The 22553-nt window shown below is 44.3% G+C and overlaps 1 protein-coding gene across 4 annotated transcripts in view; it reads right to left on the reverse strand.

Moving 5' to 3' along the window:
- STX8 (syntaxin 8) overlaps nt 1–22553 on the reverse strand; it is a 106830-nt gene that overhangs the window by 43044 nt on the left and 41233 nt on the right. The window contains exons 7-8 of one of the 4 annotated variants that reach the window (XM_075519206.1): nt 16089–16215; nt 15377–15494 (exon numbers count right to left, since the gene is read on the reverse strand). The exons of 2 other annotated variants lie outside the window; for them this stretch is intronic. In XM_075519206.1, the coding sequence (XP_075375321.1) occupies nt 16100–16215 (116 nt within the window). In that variant the 3' untranslated portion in view covers nt 15377–15494; nt 16089–16099. Of the gene's footprint in view, nt 1–15376; nt 15495–16088; nt 16216–16250; nt 17180–22553 lie in introns of those variants that run through there. One more of the 4 variants, XM_075519202.1, reaches the window with a different exon arrangement.

Below are 22553 nucleotides of genomic sequence, written 5' to 3' on the forward strand. Positions count from 1 at the left end.
CCTTGCTCGTCCCTTGCACGCGTGTCCCTTTGCTAGGGTCACAGCCATCAGCCAGGCAGGTACGTTGGCTTTTGAGCTCACCAGCAGACAAGGCAGCCAAACATGCCAAGCACGAAAGCATCAGGTTTCTACAAGAAGACAGAGGTAGGTGTGTGGGCACTACCATTTCTCCTCACCCCACTCCTGCGAGGCTGCAGCAGCGAAACACAAACCCATCTCTACAAATCTGAATGCTTTTCCTGGTGATCAAGGCTATAAAATTTGGGCTGGAGCCCTCAAAAGGGCAGGAGTGCTTCAGAAGCCTGGTATATATCACACAGCAAAAACAGCAGCGGGGTTTACAGATTTGAGATCAATACGTGCATACCTTAAACCAGGACAAAAGTCATGAAAAGTCACCAATTTGTGGACGCAAGCCTGTCTGCAGTCCTGCCCTTGCTCCTCCGGCTACGGGACCTGCGATGGAGAGGGCATGGGCAGCCCTTTGGGGATGGGGAACTGGGATGAATTCCACACAGGGGATTTACAAGCAAAGAAAACGCACAATGAGGAAACAGGGAAGCAAGCAGAGGACAGAAAAAATGTAGGTTGCTATGTTCTGAAATATTTGACGACTATTTTTTTTTAAAAAACCCACAGCAGCGGTTTTTGATCTCTGGCAGCACATGTTTTGGAGCAATGCAGAGCAGCCAGGCTGAGCACAGGTCCAGGTTGGAAAAGGTGGGAGAAGCATCCCTGTGGAAGAGGTGGGAGAGGCTGGAAACAGCAGCCGTACGGTCAGTCAGCCCTCTCCAGTTCCAGCATTAACTCCACCTCCAGCTCCTGGGGAGGAGAGAGGTGTTTACTGGGGAAAGTGTGAGCAAAGTGAGGAAAGGTTCCTTCTGTTTATTTTTTAAAAAAAACCAAACACCAAATAAAATTTGGTTTTGTTTAATATTTTGCATTAAACGTAAAATATTTTTGCCCACAAAAACAAATACAAAAATAATTTAACCAGATCTGAACTTGTCACTGCATCAGCTATCACAGCCAGAAAATTAAAGCTTCGAAGCTGCAGCTGAATGCAACGCATTTAAAAAAAAATTGCTCATTGAATTGCTTCACTGGTCACAGCAAGTTGGAGAACTATCAATGTCTACAGTCAACTTTTAAAGAATCAAGAATCCATTGATTGACCTAGATCAGCACAAGACTACTCAGAGATGCAAGCATGTAAGTGTTAAACATTCCTTTTCAAAGTTTTATTGAAACGGAAAATGCAAAGTGAAGCAACTGGTCTGAACCCTGGATCGTAAGCACTTTCTACTTTGCTCTATCATGCTTGGCTTTGCAATCTCAAGCGATACATTAAAGGTTGAGAAAGATCATCTTTATAATATCTCTGAATTAAATGGTTGCATTACAAGTCACACTAGCATCACATTTTGCTGCTACCAGTTTCTGGGGTCTACCCATGTGCACATGCGTGTTCAGAAGGACTATGCTAAAAGGACTACCAGAACGTAAAAACCTTTCCTGAAATTGCAGTAGAACAACCACCTGGTAGCAGCGGTAAGGGTGTATTTATATACAACTTTAAAATCTCATCTGCTAATAGCTAGAAAAATAATGATTTATGCAAAGGACATCAATAGAAGACAGATGATAAAAAACTGAGCAGAAGAAATTATATGTAATCCTAGGAATTTCTCAGAAAAAAAGGTCATTCTTCATATCCTTTTTCCTTCGAAGACTTTGCCGCTGCAATGAAAATCAGAAGCGTTCTGTTTTAATTCCTAAAAACACCAATGCCTTCCCTAAAAAGCTGGTTCTGTTTCTCTCCAGCCACGGCATGGATAATTTCAGAGCCTCCCGTGAGACAGGAATCCCACCCGTCAGAGCCGTAAGTCATCTCTCCGGGAACCGGCCATACATCATGCTACAGCTGGTCTCTTGCGCTAAGGGCTCGCGCAGGATGGGAAAGCAAACCCTGAGCTGAACCCAAGCCAGGTGCTGGAGCAGTCTGCTGTGTCCAAACGGATCCTTTTGCTTTTCTCCTCTATTCCTCCTCTAACAGGCTGTAAGCTTCAGGCACTGGACTTGCCCGCAGTCCTGTTGAGCAGCATAACACAGAGACCACAGGTCCTCCATCACGACCACCATCTGCCTTTCTCATATTCCCAACTTCTCTGTTGACATTTCTAACAATGCTTCCTATGGGTTTGAAATTGGACTTCTCTGGCAGCCCCATCTTCTGTGTCAACTCAGCCATCAAGTCTTTCTACAGCTGGTCAGAAGTTTTCCAAGGGAACAGTTTCCACTGGAAAACTGTCTGACAGATGATAAAAACAGTACATCCCAGAGTGCTCTGCACGCCCGGACCTTCAGTGTTTTACCTCCTTGATGATGCCCTTTATGCTGAAACACATCCCTGATCAGCTTGAAGCGAATAACCAGCTTTCAGCTTGCAAATGAAATTCTCAGTTTTGACAAGAAAACGAGAAGCCCAAACGTTTCCAGAGAGCAAAAGCCCCTTTTCCAGCCCATTCAGCCACTCCATCTTTCCTCCCTTTCCAACCCTGGTGCCAAGACCCTGCCAGTGCCCAGCCAGCCCCGCTCTGCTCCAGCAATGCTGAAGACAGAGGAGCAAGTCAACTGCTAGGTCATGAGATCATACTAAAGACACAAAATTAATATTGCATCTTTCTCTGCAGGGACTAAACAGCAGCAAGCTATGCCAGAGTTATGGCGCATGCATCAGCGCCACACGTTTTAATCAAAAAAAGGCATAACTTATAAGATTACAAGTAACAACATGAAGTGCAGCACATGGACACGGAGGAGATGACCCTATCCAACAGCTATAGATGCTGTCATGCTCTCATCACCAGGGCACCATGAACCAAGCCACCAAACCCCAGAGCCCTCCTTGCTGTTTCTCCCATTAAGGAGCTCATGAGAGAGAAAGGCAACTCGTTAGAGACATGAAGCAGTCCGTTAAGGGAGTGAAAGCCAGGCAGTGAGCTGCCTGGAGAGCTGGGCCATTTTGAGGAACACTATGTTTTATTTTGCAGGAAACCATGTGGGTTTTTTCCTACTCTTTCTCCACTCAAGAGCAGGGAAGCGATCTGGTTGCCTTTGCATCCTACTGTGTCTCCCTGTTCCTACCCATGTCTCACACAGCTGCACCAACTTTCTGAAGCGATGGGATTTTTTTTTAATAATTCTCCTTAACCGTACGTGGAGTCCCTAGGAAAGATGAACATCTAGATCAGGCTCTTGTGCAGCCAGAGTTCTGCTTTCATAGATGACTTTACACCAATTGATTTTCTGTTTCAAAACACGTAAAAAGCCTCATTTGGTTTTGGCAACTCCGTCTTTGAGTTGCCCTCATTCTGTCTGTGGAGTAAGAAACCCAAAAGTCAAGTGAAAACGGCCACATGAAATACAGCACAGGCAGAGAGAAACAAATCTGGGGTTTGGTCACAGTTTAGCAGAACAGTGTTGCTGACCAAACATTCCTTGGAATTGTTTGGATTTTCCGTGGATTTAAATTTACAGATCACTCGATAGTATTTATCGATGAGTAATGCATCTCCACGGTATACCCCACTGTGAGTCACGGAAGACTGCAGTCAGCCTTAAGAAAAACATATAGAGAACTGAAATCCATAACTTTTTATGCTACGCAAAAAAATTACAATAAGGCTGGAATTTAGTGGAGAAGCCAAGCAGGCTTTCCCTCCCTCCTTCAGGTCTCTGGTGCCTCAGGAGAAGAGCTAGATACCAAAGAAATGAATCATATATTGAATGCCAACCTCTATACGTCCAAACCCCATAATTACATGTTAATAAGAAAGCAAGCATTGTTCAAAATGCCAGTGGTATGAAATGAAGATTGCAACTAATGTAAGTACATCAGAAACCTGAAGAACCTTAGCACGATGTGCCAGCTGTAATGTCAAGGCAGAGTGAAGAGAAAAAACACAGTAAAAGATACAAAGCCAAGAATCTTAATTTCTCTCCATCACTGCTAGCCATGCCCAGATTTGCAGCCTCTCTGACGCGTGCAGCTCTCCATGCCACAGGCACAATGCGTTAGTGCAGTCATGGGCGTCTCCTTGCCGTTCAACTCCAAGGTAATACTCAGAATCCCACTGGTGTTCATGCTGATCCAAGCTCTGTGCTGCTTAGGATGCCGGGATACCGATGCTTTCTGCTGTGATGAGTTTTGCATTTCAAGCAAAGACCAAGATTCTTCCTCCCACCTTCCCCAATTTAACTGATGACATTTAATCTCTTCTTTTGGCAGAACTTCATATAAGTATTAAAAAACCCAAAAATACTAACTTCTCCAAGGGAGCAAAACAACTTGTTCCTCTGTGTTTCAGCTGTCTCACTCTTTAGCTCTTCTAATGTATGGGGGCTTGATGGACCTTGGAGACAGTCAGGTTCAGAAGACCTCTTTTGGCCTCGTGTTGGGAATGCGTTTTACGATGTGCCACGTGTACGTAGCAGTCCCAGTGCTACAGGGAGGCAAGAGGGGATCTCACCTCCCACTGCTTCCCCTGCAGCTCTGCTGGGGTCCAGGTGGCACGAAGATGTTGCTCACCCTTCCCTGCTTCTGCACTGCTGGGCGATGGCTCTGCTGACAAAGCGGAGGGCAGCTGGGCTGCAGGATCTCCAGGCAGAGTAGGGCAGGAGCTGGCAGACTTGGTCTGCGTCCAGGAGAGCAGGCAGGGAAGGACAGCTCTTCTCCCCCATGAAACTGGTCAGCAGCCCCAGCTTGCCCTCCAGCCTCAGGTCAGTAGCCTGAGGCACTCGATTATGCATCAGCTATCGCAGCAGAAGGTCCTCCTTCTCCCAACATGGGAACTCCCTGTGGACTCCAGGCCATGCCAGGTCTCCGCCCTAAGGAACCATTGCAGAGGAACAGCTCCTGCAGGCCCAGCATTGCTCCTGGTTCCCCGAGTTCCTGATAACAGTGAAAAATGTACAGACTGGAAAGAACAAACTGCTCCAGAGCCCTATGACCTCCGCCTGGCATTTGGGAAGCGAAGAGCAGCCCGAGTGCCCAGCTCAGAACGCCAAGGACAAGCACATGCCTCCAGCATAACCCTTTCCCACTGGTTCACTAAACCTTCAGCATCTTTAAGGACAACACTTGCTGAAACAAGAGTTATTTTCTGCTACAGAAAACCTTGCCATCTGCTCCAAGGACTAAGAGGACATGTCCAGGACCGCTGTTTCCACCACACACCACTCTTCACACCGCAGCCAAGCAGCCTCACTCATCCATCCCAAAATATATAAGATTATATCTGGGTCAAACTTTGATACCCTCGAGCAACACAGAACACTTCATCCTCTCAAAAGCTGGTCCGGAGGCAGCAGATGGTGGTTTGAAAATACACGGTAGTGACAAAGAATCGTCCCAGGCCATCAGCTGTGGTAGCCCTCATCGAATCACTCACAGCCAAAGAGCAACACTGAGAAAACAAACAGCAGTATCGATTCCAGCAAACACAGTTATTAGTTAGAGTTGTTATTTTAAAAGCACACACTGAGAAGTTTTCCCTTTTCCAGCTGCTTATTTTGTTTTATTCGAACAAAAACCATGGACATTAATTTTAGCTGTACTTAATTGAATAATTTCTCTGGGGAATAGTTCAGGGAGAGTTTTAAAGCAGCCTGTTTCCAAGAGCCATTACTAATTGGCATATACCACAGCATCAGTGTGCCAACCAAAATAGTACGCTTTAATGTTACTGGAACTACTCTCAGTCCAGATGTGTTGAGAACTCGCAGTGATATAAGGCAGGCAATAACTATATTCACATGATATAGTATTTTGAGTATCCTTCCCCAGTTATCTGGGAGGAGATATCAGTCTCCTTCACTAGAAGTATTCGAGTGTAAAGCCAGGTCATTTGTTCCTCCCCTTTACTCCTAGCAAGTGACCCTTCCTTTTATTTACCGTGTTTAAAGCAGATCAGCAGTTACCTAGTTATCAAATGGACATTAATAAAAAAAAAAAAAAAATCCCACAACAAACCCTCGTGTAAGAATTATAAAAGGTTGCCTCCAGTTTACAGCATTCTCTGAAGTCAACATTGCCATACATCCAGTGCACCCTGTTCAGTACGCTGGCACACCAAGCCCACAGCATGCACTGGCTCCTCGTAATCATCACTTATTTTTATTCAAATCCAAAATCTGAGTGCTCTAGCAACACAAACAGAGATTTTTAGGCCAGACTATCAAAACTTCCAGCAAAATCTTCAAGTTATAGGGACAATGTCATTAAACTATTTTTCTACAGACTTGACTTGGAGAGAAAGCAAGGAAATACTGCTAATAGGTACAATAATCATAAGTTCTGCACCTCTAGGAAAGCCCATAGCAGTAAGAGACTGGAAGCCTACTTACATTTGTATAACAATCAAAGCACTTTTCCTGTTATGTTTGTTTTCTGCAACCTTATAGCAGAAAATGAAAGGACAGAAGCTATTTCAGACTCCACATTTGTTTGTTTTCCCTTTATCCAAAATCTAAGCAGGATTTTTAAAATACTGCCTTCAGAAATTCTTCATAACATTCACCCTTGCTTTCTTTCGGTAACTCTAATTTCTCCCTAGTTTGTATACCATTGCAATACTTTTCCATAGATATCAATAGCTTTAATTACAAATACACATCAGTTGCCATAATTACACTAGGGTAGAAGGTATAGCAATTCCCTATAAACACCACTTGGCTACTAAACACTGCAAGTTTAGGTTTCTAGTCCATTTCTCAAAAAAAAAAAAAAATCACTTAAGTTATACTCCATGCAGCTGTTGTCACTTTAAGATCTACTTGACAATTACTACTTCTACACTTCTTAAACTGTGGGCCCATCACAGTAATGTAATGTAATCCTTGTGGGTACCAAAGAACCAGGCCTTAGTCCCACTGAAAAAATAAAATAAAATAAAATAGTGCAACAGCATCTCATCTACTTGGGTCACAGCCACCTCAACCCAGATATACACCTTTCTTCCATGAGATAAAAATCAATTCTCATCCATTTTCGTAATCTTGAAAGTAACCGTAGTTAATGCATCTATGGGAGGACTCTTAAAAGCCAGCACGTTGCCTACTAAGGGTTTACTCACAAGAGGTGCTCCCCATAAATCCACCCTCGGCTTGCATGCCATCCGTCAGCCCAACAATACATCACGACTGCCCGACCCCGGGCTGGCCAGCGAGACGGGGCTGTGAACGTCTCTTTGATGAACTGGGGCTGTGAAGGATGCCGCAGCACGCTGATGGATAACCCTCCGAGGCCGGCTCCTTCCTCCCGGACAAAGGCCCCGTCACAAGTTTCCCAAGCACCTTCGAAAGAAAAAAACCTCATTTCTCAAAACCTGCCTCAGAGACAGCCCCAGCTCTAAGGCGATTTAAAGCAATCATTATAAATGGCTAATGTCATTTTGTCCCCAGGAGAAAAATCACCGAATTGTTCGGCTTTGCTGGGAGCGAGGCTGAGCAGAATCACCCCGCTCCGCCGCAAGCGCCTTCAAAGAAATACTGAAATTCCTGGGATGTCTAGCAGGCTGCGCAGGATGTATAAACTCATTCCTACTCAAATTAAAGAAAACTCAATCCAAAAAGCAGGACCGAACTATCCCCGAAGTGTTAACTGTAACACTATTTCCAACCCATGAGAACATCCTACAGTTTTCACATTAAAAAACTTAAAAAGTTAGTGAAACACTTCATTGCTGCCATGGTCCCTACAACTGAGAATTATTCAACAACTGGAGATTAAGTTCTCTCAGTTTCGAAGCAGATTAAGGAAGATTGGAAAAAATGACCAGCAGTGTTCTTGCATAGCTGGAGACCAAAAATATATTACACGGACTGCAGTTTGAGGAGCAAAAAGGGAATACAGCTCAATGTGCTGATGTGATGCTGACTTTAGTGATTCAAGCTTAAGTGGTGCGTTCCTTTCCTTCCAGTTTTATTTGTTTTATGAAGGGGCCGTGCCACTCAGGTGGCACAGACACACAGACCAGCGACCTGGCATGCTCTGGAGGGCTTCTCAGGGTGACCAACACAGTATAGAGCTCATCCCCAGCCATTAACCTTCAAAGGAAACTGGGGTTTGTTGTTTCTTTTTTTAAATGAAAACGCACTTTAGAAATTTGATGAGCACCCTTCCCCCAGACAGGCCAACCTAACCCTATTTTCAGTCTCTGAATGAGCAGCTCAAATGCCGTGAGCTCCTCCTTTTCAATAACCTCTGCAGAACCCCAACATCATGCAGCAGCAGATGCAAAATTTAGCTTAAAAAAATTCCACTGGTCAAGTCCTGGCCTGTAAACACGTGAAGGCTTCCATCACGCTCAGATGGGGCTAGGAGCTCACACAACCTCTTGAACAATCTTAATGTACAGCCCTAAGGGAGATACCCTTCAGCATGCCCAAACCCAAGTGATGAAGATCAGTGACAGCACACTGGGAACACACCAGAAGGGGTCTTGAGGCCAGGTGGAAAGATCTTCTTCACCAGCCTGTCCCTTATGCACCTAGGAGCTGACAAGAACTCCAGGAAAGTTCACCAAAACCACACTCAAAACAACCAACCACCTCTGCAACTGCTAAAAGCTTATTTCTACCAGCCAACAGGTACTGCCAGTCTTCTCCGCTCTATACATCCGCAGTTAAACCTCTTCTAAAATAACTCAGTCTCACCTGAGCATCAAGAGACTTGTTCAATTCTGTTCAAGCTATTTACAGAAGAGGAAAATGCAGAACTCGCATGTACTAGTGAGTTGTCAAGCCTGCAAAACACAACTGCCATTTTAATAAACATTCAGGTTGGTAATAAGCCAACAGAGCATCGCAGTATTCACCACAAGAGCATCATGCTGTGGACAGCTGCATGGCATTATCCTCTTGGATCACAAACGAGGAGGAAAGCCACTTCAGAATTGGTCTATCAATCATGGGAGGAATCAGAAAACTTGCAAGTGCTTCATGGTTACAGTATTGAAAGCAGCTGATAAAGCTAAGGTCAATCCAGGCACCTGGGACTAATCTCCAGCTGACATACTTCATCAAGCTCTACTGGAATCAATGGTAAATTGACTGAATTAGCAAGAGGAATACATCATCTAACAGCACGTTCAGTGCTGAGTAAACACCAGGAATAAGATGAACTGCAGTGAAGGCACTCCTCTGATTTTGCTGGAATTACTTGTGTCCTACCTGCCCAGTCACCTGCCCAGAAGTTTGAAACAGACCAAAAGCAGAGAAAAACGTCTCTTGAGTTGATGGCTCAAAAATACTCCATTCCAAGTCTGCAGTCATGGAAAAAGTTCCGATTACTCAGAGAAGTGGTTAAAACAACAGAAGGCGTGGAAGAAGAACTTCCACAGATAAGACGACCTCAAGTCTACGAATCCTGGTTAGCCTTAGCTAATGATTTTCTTTCTTCCCACTTCCTTCCACCAAAAGTTGTGCCAACTTTCCACATGCCCTCCCATGGATTTTCTGCAGATGTGGCTGAACGCTTACTGTTTAGCGTGGCTCTGTGCCCGTGGATTTTTGCAGAGCAAGGAAAGGCTGTTATACAGAGGGAGCCCTTATACAGCTGCTCCGCTCCTCTATGATTTTCTCCTTTCTACAGTTCATTTGTTGGAAGGACCAAAAGTGATTAATTGGCAAAAGCTGCACAAAGCTGAGGGTTTAGTGCCACTAAGCAACACGTCTGTAAGACACTTCAGAAGACCGTGGCTAAATACTGGTTTGATCTCGATGCACGAGTTCTGAATTCCAGTGTGACGAACTCCAGTGCAGGAAGGAAACCTTAAGCCTCCACTTTATCAAGCTACACAAATACACGGTTTATCAAACTGAAGAGATTACTAGTGCTTATTGTGCTTCTGCTGCAACTGTTTGCAGAAGCTGACTGTTTGATCGCTCTCAAATGTATGGGAACAAGTCAGCGCACTACCTTACTGCAGCAGCAGCAAGAGTTCATACATCAAACAACATTTTCTCTAGCCAAACTACTCTGTTTCCAACAAAAAGGGAAAGAATGTGAATACATACAGGGCAAAAAATTACCTCCTAGATCTGTGTGTCTATTCTCAGTCATTATTTCTAATTACTCAACTTACAACATCCCACTTTTAAAAAAATGCACCGATACTACAAAAAGGCACTTTCAGCCTACGGTTTTAATTTTTTTTCCTAATTTTTAACTAGGAAAAATGTAAGCCATTTTTGTCATTTGTTAAACCCATTTCTTCGCACACTTGCACTAATCTGTTGTTCCACAACATGGTAAAAAGGCGATCTTTCTGACAGGAACTGAATATCAACTGAATATACAAAATGTGCCTCTTCTACTTGCAAAATCACCGGTCTACAGGGACTTCCTAAACCTGATCAGAAGAGAACACCAATCGGGTTATTAGTTCCAAATAAAAAGCCACAAGCTTTTTACTTTACAACCCCAGTTTTAATAAATCACAATGCAAAGCTCTGCTACCTCTACCCCTTTGTATTTCTCAAGGCAACTTGAGAAAGACCTGCCCTATAAGATCTGCCCTTTTTAACTTGTGAGGCTAGGAGTTCAATGTTAAGACATCTGGTAGTACAGGCTCCTAATGTCTGCTCTTTCCATATGGGCTGGGAGAAAGTTATAGATGTTTTCATCTTTTCTTTGAAAGGACAATGAACTCTTGCTGCATCATTTCCAACCCAAATAATTCTGAAACCCAAATGGATATTAATTGATAGATGCATTGTATGAATCTTCACGAGCACAAAGGATCAGATTCAATGGCTTGGCTGAGGCCATTATGTTTCTCTCTAAAAAAAAAATGTTTTGGACATTAAACACCACTATTATACCCTTTTCCAATTCAGTCATGCTTTAGAGAATCCCCATACTCTGGTCAGACCCTTCACCCTGCAATGGGGACGATGGTGAACAGCCGCTGCAGCAGAACTGCACCATCCGGGCCTTCCTCCACACATCCTGAAAACAAGGATAATCCTATTTGTAGGCCCCCTCAAGAAATTGGGGGGGTCAGTTTGTCAAATCAGAAAGCATTAGCTACTATCTTTACCAATGAATATCGGGGAAACACTGTCATTTCCAAGTAAGCAGCCACAGTCGTCCCCCCATCACTACATATGTTTTAGCAGAAGCAATACCCCAACCATTCTTTACCCTGCACTAATTGCATGAAAAGGCATAATTTGATTATTTGACATTTTGTCAAATCTTACGAAGCATTTGATACGGCCAGTAACAGGTGCACCAAAAGCCCAACGCTACCTGCAGCCTGGCCAAAGACGACACACTTTCAAGTCTCCAGATTTTGAAGTTTCACATCACCAGCTAACAGCAGTATTTCAAGACTTCAGATGTTAGGTTCTGGGCCTCAATCTTAAATTATTTTTTCAAACCCTCTTAAAACACATTTAATCCTTTGTTTTCTTTCCGAGGAGAAAGGTTTCACATCTGGACTGTCAACCTGCATTCCAAAGCATTAGCCTGGCAAATTAAAGCAGCTGAGCTGTAAATCTCCAAGAAGAGGACTTGTCATGGAAATCGCAACTCAGCATTAACTACGAGCCCAGTTCAGTAAGAAAGCCAACATAAAAAGCCCAAACAATGCAGGCAGCCCCAAGACAACTTTGAAAATGAATCCTGCTGTCTGATAGAGAGCAAGCTAACCTAACCTAACCAACCCAGACTTGTAGGAGCATCTCTGTACGCGGCTTTACCCGAGATAGTCGCATAAGAGCCCACTGCGAGCAACCACCAGTTACGCAGCTGAATTTTGCAAATCGTTTTCTACAACCAGCACCCCAATTTGATGAGAAGACTGCAGTTTTCAAATATGCCTTGTGAGAGTTGAATGCTCAGTCCCCACGAACTCCAAGAGAGCCGAGGTCCTCGTTCCCTTGGACTGCCACCTCTAATGGCTCTCTTCTGGCTATGAATTACACAAGCAATAAGATAGAAAGCAACAAGATAAGCTCCAAAGAATTACATTCTTCCAGCCAGACTTCAATGGAAATCCAAACGCCAGCAAGTGGAACCGGCGGCAAAAGGGTGTAGAACGGTAAAACTGATAAAAATAGAAAAATCATAATCTCCCCAGCGCCCCAGGATAACGGCATGTTACTGAAGTGTCTCAGCTAATGTAATAAAAAAGTGTTAATGTAACATTTTTTGATCATTGCACCATTTATTTATTCAGATTTTTAGATTTATAAGTTAGCTGCTAAAAAGAATTCCATTTGTGCTATTAATTTTTTTTCCTTTAGAAGAAAAGCAGTTTTGGAAAAAAACAACTTCAGGCTTAATTCAGCTCTAGAGCAGCTTGGAAGAAAGGACTGGCTGATCCACAGAAGACATCTAAGCAACAATGGTCTGGTTGGTTAACTCTTCTGTCAGCACTCACTTCACAAAACACTCTACAGTCTAACTCAATTACTTCTTATACTTTATACTAAAGTACTTTATTAAACCTCTCTTCCTACCAAACATACAATGCAGAGCTTTGTGTGTCGGGCTCTTAAGATTATTTCATTCTTTCAGCTCTAGTTCCCTGACCGCGTCTCTACTGATCTAAGCCACACCAAGTACGAGTTCATCTCTTCACCTGCACTGCTGAACACCATGGCCAGGTCCTCTTACTTTTTCCAAAAACTGGACAAACACTCTTCATGATCAACTCAAACCCGTTCTTCTGTTGAATTAACAGCGTTACCGCAACGCTTTGCTGCCGCATGAAGTCTGCCAAAAAATACCTTTATCCTATAATGACTGTAACTGTAACGTAGCCAGCTTGCTAATACATACAGCTACGAGAACCACATTGAGTCCTCCCTGTCTGGTTCCTAAATGAACAAGAAAACACACAGAAGTTTTGCTCCAAACTAAGACAAGTACTACGATACCTGTACCTTGATACCCAAAGGAAAAACACTGTGTAGGAGCACGTTGTGATCTACCCACATTACTGCTATCAGCATCCTGGGCCACCAGAACGGCTTCCTCTACTATTTTTGTGATATTACCTACCAACTTTTCCCACTCCGCTCCTCACCTTGTACTCTCCACCTTCTGTGCATTGACTCTGTAAGCTCCAGGCTAAACCTACATGTGTATCCATGTCCGATTGCTCCCGAGGGCATCAGAAGCAAGAGGTCAGGGGAAGAGACAACACACACTGCACCTGACTCTCGCCTTCCCCGGAGGTGATCCTGCCGTGACAACGCTGTGTGCATCCCTTCTCTGGGAGGTGCTGGAGGATTACCCAGTGTCTTCTATCTGCAGACCTTTCAACAAAAGACACTATTATAAGATTAAAACTTAGTTGAAGTAATTGTGTATGGAAATTCCTTTTATTAGGGCTGTGGATCGAGTCTTATCAGGTTTCACGGCTCAGAGAGCAGACTCTGGCAGCCAGGCATGTTTGTTAATAGCTATTCCAGCTGCGGCTGACTATTTCTGCTCACCTGTTTTTTGTCACGCTGAAACAAGACGCACCGCCATGTTCTGTGACAGATATTTTCGTTAGAGTAACACATTTCTCCTTCATCACTTAGTATCAAGTGCTCAGCATAATTAAACTGGTTAACATAACACCTCTGCCATCCAGCATGCACAGATACCCCATTCACTACTCATGACACTGGAGAGCTGTGGCTTATTCCTGGCGCAGGTCTCAAAATGGAAAAAAAAGCCGGATAAGCCACTAGAAGAGTGTCTGCTCCAGTCTACAGTCCAGAAGCAGCTATCCAAAAGTTCAAGTCAACACTTGAAACAGGGCAAAAAGCGTTACAACAGGCAATGGACAATAAACAACAGACAAGAATTTGACCAAAGAGCGCAAACGTCATCATGCGGTTATGTTCCTATATCCGCTACAGAGCACTGCACTACTGCAACCGAGAGTCAAAGCATCTTCAGGGAAGCCCTCCAGGTCAGGAGGGTGAGCTTCAGGCAGGCTAGGACATTTACACCAGCAATGACCACCTCTGTGGTGGCATTCACTGCCCAGCTTAAAAACTTGTCATTGCCAGGGTTTAACACTTGCTGTACTATATAGGTGAGCCACCAGGTACCACCTGGTAGTATATATACCATGCCACAAGACAGAGAGCAACGGGATAGGCAACAGCAATGGAAACACACAGAAAAAACAAAGAAGAGGGGGTTGAGGAGAGCGAATATGCTGGCAGAAAGAAAAGGGATGGCCTGGCCAGCTGGCATGTCAGTCCTGTTCCCTGACCTCCAACTTGACTGCCCAGATTGGTTCAGACATTTTGATTTTCTACCTCAAGCTGTGATCACTAGGCATCAGCTCCTTCTCAGGGAGGCTTAAACAGAGCACTGAAAATCCACCTGTCAAAGCTTGACACCCTTCTCCTACCAGCATCTGAACACACAGCCGGCCTGAAACACATTCCTCCTAGGTAATACCCAAAGCATTTTGAAATCTCGGCTGAACAAAACCTTCAACTCACCAGCTTCCCTTTCCTCTCCTACTATCTCCTTCTATTTTCCAAACTCTGAATGTCCTGGAGATGTTACTTACAAGAGAAGACACACAAAAAACATGCTGTCTGCTGAACTGCTCTGCTGACAGTGTTATAATGTGCAACACGAAAACCTAAGAGAGAACAGCCCAAGCCAGACATAAGATGCTGCTTTTCTCAGGGTGCTTCAGCAGCCTCCAAGAGAAGACTTCTTTGAGAACAACTTCACAGAAGCACGGGAATTTCTCTTATTTCTTTTCTTGTCCTCAGCACACTTATAAAAAGTCCAACCTGGCTTCTTAGATGCCATTGTCACGGTCACATGTGGGGTTCAGCTACTTTAAATGCCTTTTAAAGTTGGTTGTTCTCACTTCCAGCAAGTTCCTCACCCTCTACTGCAGCTGAAATTTTAAGATGCTGGGAGGAACAGCACATATAACCTCATATAACCTAGTGGGATTTAATGCTTAACATCCTTGCAGAAGAGGAAGGCAACACAAGGCCATGTAGCAATCCTAGAGCTCACCCTGCAGAAGCTCCTACAGAAGCTAACCTGGTCCCAGGTTAGTACTACGGCAGGATGACATTTGCAGGACCAGCTCAAATCACTGTCAGCTTCAGGAGGGTCACTACCACTGACCTACGCTGTGCACCACCAACCCTGCGATCAGGCCCTGGAGCATCACCCACACCGAGCTGCATCCACCCCAAGCAGTGCTGATGAAACTGGATGCACCAAGTTTCCATGTTTCAAGCTCACTAACACAAGCTTGGGGACCTCCACTCCATCCAGACCCGAAAAACCAGATATATGCCCTCAGAGGTCTTTGAAACTTTATTCTTACAGGTTTAGGGCTGCAGGTGTTTAAACAATTAGCAAAATATCATACATGCTCTAAGCATCCTTCTCACTTCAAGTTTTCTTCATTCTCTTGGCCAAAGCAGAATGACGCGTGCACCTGTGGATGCAGAGAGCAGATTAAAGCCCCAAATCAGCGACCGAGTTAGCTCAGCACACAAGCCATCTCCCAGGCATCTCCTCCTGTACGCACCGATAACGCTACTTATACCGGCATGTCATAATTCTGGAGTAAATGAAAACCAAATGCCAAAACGAACGCTCATTTTCTGATGTTTATTGGCTGAGGTAATGGCTCCGAGCAAAAAACATCGCTTTCACAGGGCAGAGCACACTGTTTATAATGCAAGCTTTTTAAGTCCAGCAAGAAAAAAAAATAAAGAGGGTTTTGTTGTTTTGGGCGGGGGGGGGGGGGGGGGGTCCCCCTTCTTTTTTTGAACGATGTGATACAAACCAGCTTGATACACAAATTAGAGGTGATCTCATCAGTCCATTAGCCCAACTAAAGCAAGACCATCACTTGCAAGGGGATGTGCTGGCTAGATACTACTGATTGGCCTGTGAGTAGCATTAATATGGGGGTACAAATGCAGCCTTCATTACACAGGCAAGGCATGGCTCCCAGCTTTCAATCTGCTGCAAACAGTTTCGCTGTATTGAAAAGTGGGATTTTGGAGTAGCGTCTCACACTTACCGCTCTAGTATTTAGGCAGAGACTATGGCTAGTCTTGCCACCTCTCTTGATAGAAGGAAATGACCTACAGACATCATATGCATCGCTGATTCACACAAAACAGATGCCTTGTACAGAGTGTCAGCCCCTGAAAGGAGGGGAGGAAAAGCACTTGAAAATTCAGTAAGAATAGTAAAATGTGGTTTAGAAGCTTTCGCCTTTCATTTCTCATAAACCAGAACTCCATCACATCTTTCCACCAAGTTTCTTTTGATTTCTTTGTTGTAGAACGAACAATGCTTGAAAGCTAAGAAAGTCTCATTTCTAAGATGTTTCTGTTTTCAATCGAGCAGCAGAACTATTTATTTTCCTAGCCGGTGATGGAATTAAACAATTTGTCTTTGAAAACTCTATAAGCCTTCACCCTGACAACCCCCCCATCTGCTTTTCAGATTAAGGTACTTTGATTTTTACCAGCTAAAGGTTTATGAACTGCTGTGTAAACCCAATTACTCTCATAGTAAATTATTTAAAGCTTACATGTTATTTTTTAAATTTTTCCCCATGGAATACTCTGGAAGATTCAGAAAAGGAAAGGCTCACTAGGGCATTTTGAATTAAAAATGCGTAACAGGGAAAACCATGGAGCTTCCAGAAACTCTGAATAAAAAAAACCTGACCGTAGTTAAGTGAGGATGAGACACACCCCAGGAGAGTTCAGAGTAGGACTGTTAAAAAAAAGAAAAAAAAAAAAAAAGCTCTATTTCAGTGGGAGGGAGTTCTTTAAAAACAGATTAAGTTTCATCTGAGGTAGTATTTATTCTTTAGCTGGTCTCTGCCTCACTTCCTGATTGAAAACAGGGATAGGAGAGATCTTCGTGTACTCGCTTTGGATGTCATCAGCAGAAAACACATGGTGGACAGTGTTTCATTAAAAGGAAAGCTGCCCTTCGTGCTCGCCGCCTCTGTTTTAGCTGCGTCCACAAAGGGACAGAGCATCCCAGGAGCAAAGAGGGCAGGCTGGAGTCCCGGGTGGGATAACGAGGGAGGCCACGTGGAGCACGGGACAAGACCAACTGAGCCCACTGCCGCTTCTCCAAACCGGGACTGATCTAGAAGAAAAAAAAAAACCACGAGTCCCTGGCAATAATCACAATATAATGCTAGCGGGAGCTAATTCATTTTCTAGTCACCAGTTCTGGGACAATTTGCATTGCCCAGAGAGAGAAGGGGGCAGGGCAGGCGGCACTGCTGCCCCAACAGCGGCTCTCCTCACAGATCAACTCCTGACCCTGAGCCCAAATCCTCCCCTCTCTGGAGAAACTCTTCTCCACTGCGGCACCTAAATGAGCACAAAATCTCTCATTTGCAGTCGTGGTGCTTTAGCAAGACTACTGCAGGGATGATACTGGCTTGGCTATGGTATGATACAGTATCATTTGGAGACCACGAGCAACAACGCACCTTTATCTTCTGCCTATACATCAAAAGCTAAGGAAACATCCCCAAATTCCACTATCAGATTCTTACTTTTAGGACAATGAGTAATAAATCAATAGTATTCACATAAACCAGTATTTGTCACGTGCAAACTGTTAAAGAAAGTTCTATGCTTAAGCAAGCTACAAGAGTGACCAGAAGCTTACAAGAAGTGTCCCTTCAAGACGTACCCAAACCAGGGCACACAAAGGGAAGGCAGGGGAACACCCCACTTTTAAAGAGCTGGCATTCACAGCGATTTGTTCTGCGCAGTTCTCTTCCTGGTACGTTTTGTCATTTATGCACTCAAGCACAAAAAAAGTGTGTTAAAACAGAATCACAGCAACACTGAGCGATTCACTCGAGATGTCTGGTCTGCATGTGCCTGTAGTGCAAAAGACTGACTGACGTGACCAGAAGCACTGATTTCCAGCGTCCCAGCCTACCAGTTACTCTCCCTTCTGCCACCGGTACAGCACAGCTAAGCAGCAGCCAGGTGAAATGACTTATTTAGATTAATTAATTAGGGAAGAGCAGGCAACAGCACTAACTCCCACAAGCGTAATACAGCTAAATCAAACTGATGCTTTCCTTCAGAGCTGGTGACTTCCCTGAAGCTTAGCGGGGCTGACTCCAGAGGTTCAGTGCCGTGTCCCACGCGGCGTTAGAGGAATGCCGGGGAAAGCACGCAGCTCGCGCAGCACGGGGACTAGACCTCCAGCCGCAGAATGATAAATAGTTTCTCAAGAGCTCCTTGCTGCGAGACTGGCCCCTGCTGTCAGACCAGCACTAACAGATTTCAACTGGGGGTGGTTACCCACCAACTGGCCCCCGGACAAGGAAGACCAAGGTGCTGAGTTCGACAGCTGCGGCTCGTTCAGGGAAAGGCAGCACTGCCTGCCAGCACGGTCAGTCCGCACCGCCCGGCCAAGCCCTGCAGAGCTGTCTCCGGGAGGATGAGGACTGCTGCCGCCAAAGATGCATCCCTGGCGCCTGTCTGCAAGGCAGAACAAGAAGGAATTTTCAAAGTTGTCAGTTTTCTAACGTAAAGCACTGGTATCCAGGTATAAAAGAGCAGGTAGAGGGGTGTTACAGCTACGAGGGAGGTCTGAACAGCAGCTGGAAGACAGCAAGGAGCTGCAAGCCACAAAAATGCAATCCATTGCATTGAGATGGCATCAAAGGCAGGCAGCTTCCATCCCTCTACAGCTCCCCGTGAGAAAGGTTCAGAGAAAGACAGCAGAGCTCCCTTTGCGTCTCCTCTTTACGGTAACCACCTACCAAAACCAAGACATGCTGCACAGCACCTTGCTTTTCCAGGGTGGTGTCTAGAGAATGATAAAAAAAAAATAAAACAAATAGGAGAACAGACCTCAAAAGCACAAGAAACCCAAGAGAGCACAGCCAGAGCGTGCTGCACTTTGGCTGCACTGCGTCCTCCCACCAGCCGCAGCTTCTCCCCCATTTCGGTCCCTCCCCTGCTGCCTCCAGATGCGCCAAACCTCAGCTCAGCTGCGAGGACACAGCCCCAGCCATTTTTACCACCTAAATTCTGGGGTTCAGCCAAGTGAAACTGAGCCCATCACTCCAAACTGATAAATCTTTTTCCTCTCTTCACAAGCTTTTTTTTTTTTTTTTTTTTAAATGGAGTACTTTGGTATACTTGGTACACTTTCTCCTTCAGTTCACCTATACCTACTATATATCCCTTTGGCTCAGATCTCCCATCACTAGTGGGACTCTGGCCCCATGAATTTAGGGCACTAACAGAATTTAGCATTTGTCCAGGCCAGGAAAGGAGCTGATGGCACTTTACCCCCTGACCCCCGCATAGATCCACTTAAGATTAAATCGGTTTTGTTGCCTGGATTACCTTCTGACTCCTAGTCTTATCGAGGCCAAGGACATTGATGCTGGTCTGTAATCCTAGGTCACGTACTTTTAGGGACTGATGCATCCGTGTCAGCTTTCAAAATTTCTGCAGAACACTGTGCATGCTTATCACACTTTTAATGAAAACCATGATGTAATATGTTTCCCAGAGCAGTTGCAGAACTCCTGCCAGGGCCCCGCAGAGAACCAGTGCTCTGCCTATGCTTGTGCCATTTAAGTTCCATTAATCGTGTATTTTCAGCAGTACTGAGTTCACACGAGATCGTATCATCAGGTTCTTCCCCAGTTAACGATTATCACTGAAGTCCCTGAAACTCTGAACAAATAGAAGCCCATCTCCTCATCTGGTTCACTAGTATTTCTTCTATGTAAAATGCTGACAATCTGCACAGTGTAAGGGGTTGCTTTGTTTGTTTTTAATTAGAGACTGAAATGGCCATTGGTTACACTTCTATCAGCCACCCAGGACTCAAGGGATTTATCAGCCTCTCCAGCACTCCCTGCAAACCAGGGCGGTGTGCCCGAGGCGCTCGGCAGGTCTGCATCGAGCCCTGCAGCTCCCCAGGCTGGGCAGAGCCATCGCTTGCCCTCTTGCACACCACCAGCACCGAATATTGCTCTACCTCAACCACTTCAGAGGTTGCTTTTCACTTCAGGATCTACTGCTAAAGCTCCCATCTTTTTTAAGGCTCCTCCTTACAGTCCCAGTATGCTCTCCTCTATTCCAGTAAGACTCCTCAGCCTTGCATGATAGTTCACTATATGAAAAAAGTATACCAAGTATACAAAAGTATATTTTGCAATACAAAATTTGTATTATACAAGCATCTCAATTACGCAAGCATCATGATCTTGATGCCAAATATTTCTCTCTAGTTTCTAACATCTGCAATGACCAAGTTTGGCCCCTCTTTATCAACTGAACCTCCTCTCAAATCCTCAATTAGTTACGGGAGGTCCTGCCCATGCCTCCCTTTTGTCTGCTCTGCTCACAGGAGCATTTTAGGAAGTTTGAACAAGTCACTGCCATGGCAGCGTCAAGCTGTCAACATAACCACAAGCCTACTCTGTTTATGAAAGGGATATGCTGTAAAATAGCCTCTGCAACAAGGCGTCACACTGCAGAGCACGGCGCTCTGCTCAGCCCAGGACACAGCACTTCTCAGGAGCTTATTAGGTGGACTGAAAACAGCAATTCTTGATTAAAAAGTCAAACCCACCTGTGAGCAGTAAGCATTCGAAAAACTGATACAGACTACAAGGAAGAAAAAACACTCCAAAGTGTTCTGAAAAAGGAAATAAAAAGCTTTTGAGCTCACAACTTAGGAGACATTTGAGAATTGGAATACCTACAACAGTTTGGTTTAGCCACCTAATAATCTTAACAAAACATTTTAAATAAGCTCTATTTTAGCTCGGAAGGGTATGACCACCATAGGGAACATTTAGCTATTATGGGCTAAAGGTGCCTTACAAAAAAGCCAACTCTACCATGATGCTGCTCAGAAGCTACCAGAGCGGTCCCAGCTCCTCCACACCTCCCTGCCCGCGGGCGAGACAGCGACACGGAGAAGGGCCACGCTGACGCTCTGCTCCAGGCACAACACAAACCCACTAGAAGATACATGCTTGAAAAGCTTAAAATATTAAGAATAAGGCAAGAGGAAACATGTAATAAAAGTATTAGAGAGATGGCAAATTAAGAGAGGAGTCTCCCTCTTCTTTTATGTTGTTTGTGGGGGTTTTTTAAAAAGTTTTTTCCTCTTTTGAAAAGAGCAGGAAAGTCATTCTCTTATGCAAGATGTTTTAATTCACATTATCATTCTGACATCTCATTCACAGGCCCACCAAAACAACCCAGGGAAGAGGTCAGACACTGTGTAATAGCTATACATTAAGCAGCAATGAAAAACAAGAAACATCCCACACTGAGGACACACTAATGGCTCTTTCGAGTCAACACATACCTAATTCACTTTTTAAGACTTCAAGTTGCAAATTTTTATTCAGCTTTCACAGCACAAATAGCCACAAGAAAGCTACCCAAAACCCCAATTTGCCAAGTCAGGATTATTTGATATGAAGGTCACTTCCTCCAGCCCCAGGCAAACTGCTTTAAACCCTTTAACAGACAGAACTAAAAAGTACAAGGAATACTTTTATCGATTTTAGGATACGAGACACAGGTCAAAGACTGAGTGCACAAAAATAATTCACGCTTCTAGAGGAACAATAAAAACACTAAATACTCAGAAATGCCCCGTGCTGGCATCAGGGAGGTGCAACAGTTAATTTAGTAAGGCAGATTAATGCACCCTCAAAACCTACAGCATTAAGGCAATTCTGACCTCTCTAGATTGGCTGCCAATATGATATAGGTCCAAAAGAAATTACCCTTTTCTGCTGCGACAGAACAATAAATTGGCTTCCTCGAATACAGTGGTTAAAGAATCCAAGTTCCTGACCTTGAGTGTTTTACTAGTACTATGCTGTGCTGCAGGGAACAATCAGGATGACATTTGCTGAAATGTGTGGGATTTATGGTATAATAGGTTGCACATATGTGCCAAAAGAGAAAAAAAGCCTCTTAAATCCAAGCAAATCAAGATTAATTAGCTATTAAAATAGCTAAGAGAACACAGTGCAGTACAGGTGGTACAACAAACCATCTTACTTTCTGTACACGGTGACTAACGCTATTTTTGAGGTCACATCGTATGTGTATCTTCGATCGCACTCTCACTGGGAAAAGCAAAAATTGCTGCTCCTTTGTAAACTCCTGCTCTTTGTAATTCTGTAAGTTTGCACTTTCATAAACAAACGTTACGCAGTCCTTTCATAGGAAGTCCCACTAAGCCCACAGGAAAATCCCGTATTGTCTGGCTTTGATCATCAAGACAGACTGAAAATTAACTCTGGTATTTTTACAATGATCCTCATATTAAGGGAGAGGACACGCCGCACACATTCACCTCTCCGCTCTATCAGTTAGATTCACTCTAACTTTTTCCCCCCTTTCATCCAGCCTGGTGACTTTCCTTTTTATTGTTGCTAATTGCAACTACAGGTGTTCAGAAATCAACAGCCTGACAGATGCCTCATACCTTAAATGCC

This window comes from Mycteria americana, chromosome 16 (genome assembly GCF_035582795.1).
Source record: "Mycteria americana isolate JAX WOST 10 ecotype Jacksonville Zoo and Gardens chromosome 16, USCA_MyAme_1.0, whole genome shotgun sequence".
Lineage (NCBI taxonomy): Eukaryota > Metazoa > Chordata > Aves > Ciconiiformes > Ciconiidae > Mycteria > Mycteria americana.